The 7,359-nt window shown below is 40.7% G+C and overlaps 1 protein-coding gene across 1 annotated transcript; it reads left to right on the top strand.

Annotated features, from left to right (window-relative positions):
* Nucleotides 1–1,625: 1,625 nt before the first annotated feature.
* Nucleotides 1,626–6,044, top strand: LOC148037494 (thaumatin-like protein 1b). The gene is made up of 3 exons (XM_087676445.1): nt 1,626–1,889; nt 2,368–3,094; nt 4,940–6,044. The coding sequence occupies exons 1-3, from the start codon at nt 1,784–1,786 to the stop codon at nt 5,148–5,150; spliced, it is 1,044 nt and encodes a 347-aa protein (XP_087532571.1). The 5' UTR covers nt 1,626–1,783; the 3' UTR covers nt 5,151–6,044.
* The last annotated feature ends 1,315 nt before the right edge of the window (nt 6,045–7,359 follow it).

Raw genomic sequence — 7,359 nt, forward strand, 5'->3', positions numbered from 1 at the left:
GAATCTACACTAGATGGTGAGAGGATTGGATAATGGATCTTGCAAGGAAACACTAAATATATAAAGCCTAAGGCTAGTTACATACCAAATGATGAACGCTCACTTTGTAAGCTTTAACCAAACATTTATTTAAGGGTTGGGCATCTGCAATACTTTACACACTCAAGTGGACATGACATATTGTTTACCTACTAAACAAGTGAACTCCTTGCCCACTTTTGGACTAGGAGTCTCCCTTGCCCACTTTGCAAAGTGGCGAACACGGGTGTACTTTTTGCATTTGCAACCAATCGAAATATTTATAAGTCTTGGGAAATATTAAACTTATTTATAAGACATTCCATATCAATGTCTTGGGAAATAAAGATACAGCCAAGGATCTTATCACATGGGATGCTTGTCTTGATGTTGGAAGACAGTTTCTTCGTGGTGTGATAACTTCATTGCATGCTCGATTTCATGACTTGGAGCTTTTTGAGGCTACCAAAATCTTTAGCCCTAGAGACTCTCTAGAGGATGTACTTGGTATTTTCAACATGGGTGCTATATGGATTAGGCCATTGTTGGAAAAGTTTGGAGATATAGTGAATGTGAATATGTGTAAATTGCAAAAGAGGAGTTCATGGAAAAACTGAAGAGAGCATGTCCTGGAAAGAGTATGCATATGGCATGGCAGTTTTGTGCACATGATATTGAATGGGATCGGTCTTTTGGTGAGATGAAGAAGCTTTGGCGTGCTTGCTTGGTTATTGTTGCAAGCACAGTCAATTGTGAAAGGGGATTCTCCAAGATGAACCGGGTCAAGTCAAATGACCGGAATCGATTGAGCTTGGAGAATGTTAACAAGCTTATGTTTCTTTCTTACAATGGCACACGAGATCCAAGAGAGGTAGATTGGGACACGATCTACTCTACTTGGGATAGCTTGAAAGCTCATCGGGATGTTGATATCCATATCACAAGTTAGATAGTTGTGCTCTCACTATTCTATCACATGTATGGACTATTCCAATTTCTTTTCTTTATTGACTTGAGATTTGAAAGTTGTTATTTTGCATACAATTCAAATAAAAAGATATTAACATTGTTGTTAAAGCTTGTAAGAATACAAAGATTTATGTCTCATATATTACTTTGAAGTTTCTTGCCAAAGATACATGAAAATAGATTTGATTACATAATTCATCGAGGCTAGATAGTAAAGGCTATATCAATGATTCATAATAGAATTGATTAAATGAAATATGTATAATAAAAATCGAAAGGAAAATTTGTATTGTACATGAATTAGAATTTTACCATTGTTGAGTGATTTTGATTAAAAAGATTTCTTACATAAATTTTAGATTTTAAAAAGTAATATTTATTGGACACATCATTAGAAGGCCATATTTTCAAAAGTGACCTTCAAGTGGAAGGGCAAGATCATAGAGAGACCTTCAGGAGAAAATATGCACTAGCCCTTCAAAAATGAACAAAGGTCGCCCCGGGGGGTGCCTCAAGGTGTTATTTGAAGTTTGGGCTCTAAAGTAGTAGAAACGTTAAAATAAAGGTAGAAAAGAAGCACGTGTTTGTCGACTTTTTTGGTTGAAATACGAGAGGCGCAGGCTAATTTGGATCTCTCTCTCTCTCTCTCTCTCTCTCTCTCTCTCTCTCTCTGGGGCGTCTGCCCAAAGCATAAGCACACTGGGCTTTAATTCTTCATTTGGACCTTCATCTTCATTTTTGCACACAGGAGGCCCTCTCAATCCTCTAGTTTTAGAGGCGCAAACCCCAGCAAACCATGTTGCCACCAGCAGCACCATCATCATCCTCATCGTCATCGTGTGTTAATTTGATCAATAAGATCGTCACAACGCTATTGCTTCTGTCTTTCCATCGTTTCAGAGGTGCGCTCTAATTATAGCAGCTGCTATTCGATCGCACTGCAATACACACTGCGTGGTCTGCATTTGAATTAAGTATTATTAAGCCTTCCGGTTCTGCAGAATGTACAATGCAGTTGGGAGAGGTTGTATCATTGATTGTGTAGTTTTTCCTATTTTTAAATCTCTGTGGATTGATTTGATCATCTCTAGGCATTCATTTTTATCTGCATGACTTCCGCTTCTGCGTGTGGCTATGGTTTCATTGAGACGTCTGTGCGCCAATTTTTGCTGGGGAAATAATCTGCAGCAGTTCTGGTGTTATGGATTAATCAGCGAATATGTTCTAATTTTCCTGTGCATCATCATTCTTGATGGATACTGTATATGTTGATTTTGCTGTGGTATCTGCATGTTGATTTTGCTGTGAAGGTTTTGGGATACCCATCATTCTGTGTTCCGTCTTTAATCATCCCGGCTTTGATATTCATGGTTTGGGCAGGTGTGCGCTCTACCACATTCATAATTGGCAACAGCTGTGGATACACCATATGGCCGGGCATCCTGTCGAATGCAGGCGTGCCGCTGCTTGCGAACGGCGGCTTCACCCTCGCACCCGGGCAGTCCATGAGCATAGACACCCCAGCTGGCTGGTCGGGGCGGTTATGGGGCCGCACAGGGTGCAATTTCACCAGCAGCAGCAGCACGGGGGGGGCAAGCTCTGTCGCATGCGCATCAGGCGACTGCGGCGGGCGGCTGGAGTGCGAGGGCACTGGTGCTACACCCCCCGTGACATTGGTGGAGTTCACGCTGCAGGGCGGTGCGGGGGGGTCGAACCAAGACTACTATGATGTGAGCTTGGTGGATGGCTTCAACCTGCCGGTGACGGTGGTGCCGCAGGCGGCCGAGTCAGGCACATGCGGCGTGGCGGGCTGCAGCGCGGACATCAATGCGGCGTGCCCCGCACAGCTGCGGGTGTTGGCCGAAGGCGGGGGCGGGGTGGTGTCATGCAAGAGCGCATGCCTGGCGTTCGGGGAGGCGCAGTACTGCTGCGACGGTGCGTACGCGAACCCGGACACCTGCCAGCCCACAGACTACTCCAAGATATTCAAGGCAGCTTGCCCCCATGCCTACAGCTATGCCTACGATGATCCCACCAGCACCTTCACATGCATCGCCCCTACCTACGTGATCGACTTCTGCCCTGCAGGAACCCCCTCCTCTTCTAGGTAATGTAAAAATCCTAAATTGACGACTACTGGAAATTGCTATTTTACCGCTTTTGGAATTCTACCAATTTTATCTTTCTTTATTAGTTATTGGTGTCTTGTCATGGCATTCACGTTTCACCATCTCCCCGACCATCTTGCCTCTCACCCACCACCTCATTACGTGTCCTGCATTATACCCCTCTATATATATATATATACATATAGTAATATCCAGTTCTATCTGCTCTTCCATGCCAGCTTCATGTCGTGCAACCTCCTCACTTCCATCTCTCCAAAGAAAAATCCACCTAACACCTTCACAAGCTAACTTTGGCATTTGCAAGACCTCTTCTTATAGGTTACACATCGCATCCTGTGCCATTAGGCTGTCCTTATTCTAGGCATTGCACTTTGTATCTTTGAGTCACTCCATATCCATTCATGATAACCTTAGGTCCCTTTGACTGAGAGCCTTCATAGCATATGAAAGACCTTACATATAGCCTCTAAGCACTTGCTTTGTGCGCATTGCACTTGTATATTTGCAATACTTGTATACCTTTTTATAATAATCCCTTGGATCTCTCAAGAAGAACCTTAATACCGTGTGAAAGCCTTAGGGTTTTAAGCTATCCATATAGCACGCCTTAGGGCGTTGAAATGTTTATACATACTATATATGCATTGGCATTGAGCCTCTTTATTCATGGTTACTAGTACTTATAAATAGTGTTATTGTACTAGGTACTTGTACTTATTATTATTGTAGTATCTCGCCTATTAAAATCAAAACTTTTCACCTACCTCAAGTAGTGTCAACAATATGCTCAACTCATGTGCAATCCATGTGTTCTATTTTCTATGTACTCACTTCTTGTGTAGAGGTCTATTTTTTGGTTCTCTCTCTTTCCTTTTCAATTACCCCACAATTTTATATTTATTATGCTTAAGCATATGTATGAACTCCCCGTAACCTTATGATGTGATGAAAGGCCACATTTGGGTGTTAAATCCTAACCTTATGATGTTGTGAAAGGCCATATTTGGATGTTAAATAGAAGTTGAGGCATCCATTAGGCTCCACTTTTAGTTGCACTTTCAAGGTCCACACGGGACATGTGGGAGTTTTAATTCCATAGTGAAGCTATAAGCCTCCCTAAGGATTAACACTGATAAGAGAAACATTGCTTGTGTTGTGTAGTTACTAGCTACTACCTTGTCATAACTTAAGAACGAAGAGGAAAGGAGAGCAAAAGAGTACCCTAAAAGTGAAAGGATGGCATAGATTAGAGCTTTTGAAGATTGTTGTCTGCCTTGTGCTTAATTCCCATGTTGGTATTGTACCTTTGAGAGGTGGTTAAAAGGCAAGGCAAACTAACTTGGAAAAAGACCATATTTTCTTGTGCGTTTGAAGGAACAAGGTAGTTTTCTAAGGAGTAAGCCAAGAAAATGGCATGTAGAAACCAATAATATGGCACGCAAAAACTCGAGTAGATCAAGACTATGACCTGCAAAATCTGCAAAGTTGTGATTTGCAAAGGTAGGAGAATGGGAGTGGAAAAGTGAGTGCCGATGGGTTATAAGAGAGAGAAAATTATAACCAAAGGGGAGTGTTAATGTGACTATACTTGGATGAGAAATGTAATGGTTAGTAAGTGTGTAAGTAGATGGTTCTCTTTAAAGAAATGCTGGGCGTGAATGTAATAAAATTTGAGTGTGCTCTATTCCTTGTTTTTTCTTTTGGTAAAGAGGAAACGTTTGAGATGTGTGTGGTAAAAATATTTATTTATTTTTTATTAAAAAGGGAAAAAGTGTAGTCATATAGATACGCGACTTGGGCTGAGATGTGTGAAATGGATGCAGTCAGAAGACGTCCACGACGACAAGTGGGCCCGCCAGCGGCACTCCGGCCACGTCAACAACCAGCGACAGCACAACAATGCCGGGCTCTCAGCAGGCCTGGGGCACGAGTTCAGGCCACGTGGCTGCCACATGGAGGGGAGCAATGGCCACGCTGGCGGTGGGCCAGGTGGTCCTTGCATTGCTGTTGCCGTTGTGGAGCCGTCGGTGCTAGCGACAGGGAAACCGTCGGCGCACGTCATTTTTGAAAAAAAATAAAGGGACCCAGAATAGTCGTTTATTTTTATTTAAGTTGTAACTGTGTGTGGGGTCTGGTGAGGCCCGGGAAGAGGAAAAATTGAAAGGTCGGAATCAGGATCGTGATGAATGATGCGTGATCATGACGGATCGTGACGCATGCATATACGTCCACCTTACCGCTGGCCATCATTTGATGTGAACCTGCCCTAAAGATGGAGACATCCAAAAGGGCGTAGGGACCAATCCATTATCCCCGCCTCCTTTCTTAAGGCTCCTTCACACCACCGCCCTCCCATACATTGTCCAAGAAGCTCAAAAAATCCAAACGAAAACTTTCCAAAAGAACAAGAGCAAAGGCCCCCCCCCCCCCCCCCCCCCCCCGCGTTTTCCCAACAGGGAAAACAAAACCCTTCATTATTTTGGTCATTCTCATCAACCTTCATACATCTACCGCTAGAAACTCATCCCTTCACTCCTTTGGTAATACTCCCCACTTCCATACCTCTAATAGGCAACCCATCCACCTCATCATAATAGATACCCATCCACCTCCTCAACCTCTTCTTCCGACGTAAATTTGCTCCCAAATTCAAACCTTGTGATCACAACATCAACACGCCTCTTCAATCAATGTGGTCGTGCTCCCAACCTCCGATTTGATGAGGAAGACAATCAAATCACTAGGTATTGCTCTGTCCATGTATGATGCTGTGACACTTTTGACTTCCCACATACAATTATTGTACATATTTCAAGCCCATTGAGCTTTGTGATCCCCATAAAATGTAAGCATTGGTGTCTCTTTTTTGTAGAATACCCAAAGATTAAATATTTGAGATTTGTTGTACCTAAAATATAACTTTTTAGAGCTAGTGTGTCATTGCCTCTCATTATTCTTTACTTTTGGATACCACCTATAACATCAAAATGTAATTAAGTTAATCTAAATTTGTACCTTATTATTCTTTACTTTTGGATATTACCTATAACATCAAAATGTAATTAATGTTGTCTGTTTCTTTACTTTTGGATGTTGCAGATAGCATCAAAATGTCATTAAGTTTGTCCATCCTTTTAAAATTGAATGGCCTACAACCCATGTGATTTTGGCATTCATTATGACAATGAAAAATGTATTTTGTGCACCTTAACTTTTTTCAAGATTGTTATCTAAATAGTAACCAAGTGCTAGTTTTATAACTTTGGCTATAATGTAAATGTTTGTAGGAAGTGAATGCATTTTCTAATGAATATGTTTGTTGGATGTGAATGGCTTTTCTATTGAAGGAGAAAGGAAGTAAGACAAATAGTACCAACAAATGCGAACAATTTATTTTTCAGAATTCTCACCAACGTAATGATTGCTCCAATTGATAGTAATTAACAAATGTAGTTTTTATCCAATACATTTTTTTGTGAGCATTTTTGCATCCCAATAATGACTAGCAAAGCATCTCCAAATTCAATAATCATGATGACCTCCATCGGATCCTATATAAGCTTAAGATTCAATAATCAACTATTAGACATGCATGTTTCTTTCTAGATATACAATGTTCTCATAGATCATGCTTACATCCATGTATTGGTTTCTAGATATATAATGTTATGATAGATCATGCTTACATCGATGTATTGGTTTTAAATATGACGTTTTGTACCACTTGAAGAGTTCTTTACCACTTTCTCATTTTCTATTATTGAAGTGGGCCAATTTAGAAACTTTTTAGTACATAGTGCTTTTCTCGGGGGGTTCACTATATATATATTCTTTATATAACGTGCGCTTATGGCCTATTTATAAATATCCTAATCTGTGAATTTTTCTTGAATAAAAAACAACCCTTTTCTATTCAATCTGTAAGTAACCCCTTTATATGATACCCTTCTGTATGTAAAAAATGTATAAAAATGGTATTTTAAAAACCCCTTATTTTGAACTCACGTTATATATACATATATTAATGAGTGACCCCCTCGAGGTGCTTTTACTACCATTCATCTTGTCGATTCAAAAAATTGAGGGCTAAGGAGAGTACTTATTACTTGAGTTTTGAAAAGATATTTATGCTTCATTTTGGTTCATTGATTTAACCAACATTTATGTAGAATGTTTGAAGTTGGTTCAATGGTTTGGAGGCTCTCATATCAAACTTAGCTACTCATTCAGGGGGTTTTGAACC

Source organism: Lygodium microphyllum, chromosome 4 (genome assembly GCF_053477565.2).
Source record: "Lygodium microphyllum isolate KBCC chromosome 4, Lygodium_microphyllum_v1.1.10, whole genome shotgun sequence".
NCBI lineage: Eukaryota > Viridiplantae > Streptophyta > Polypodiopsida > Schizaeales > Lygodiaceae > Lygodium > Lygodium microphyllum.

What these genes read in the sequence shown, in the direction of transcription:
- LOC148037494 (XM_087676445.1), top strand. Translation starts at nt 1,784, where the DNA reads ATGTTGCCACCAGCAGCACCATCATCATCCTCATCGTCATCGTGTGTT. An exon ending in GTCTTTCCATCGTTTCAGAG is followed by an intron (nt 1,890 to 2,367) that starts GTGCGCTCTAAT and finishes TGGTTTGGGCAG; the next exon opens with GTGTGCGCTCTACCACATTC. An exon ending in GGAACCCCCTCCTCTTCTAG is followed by an intron (nt 3,095 to 4,939) that starts GTAATGTAAAAA and finishes AAATGGATGCAG; the next exon opens with TCAGAAGACGTCCACGACGA.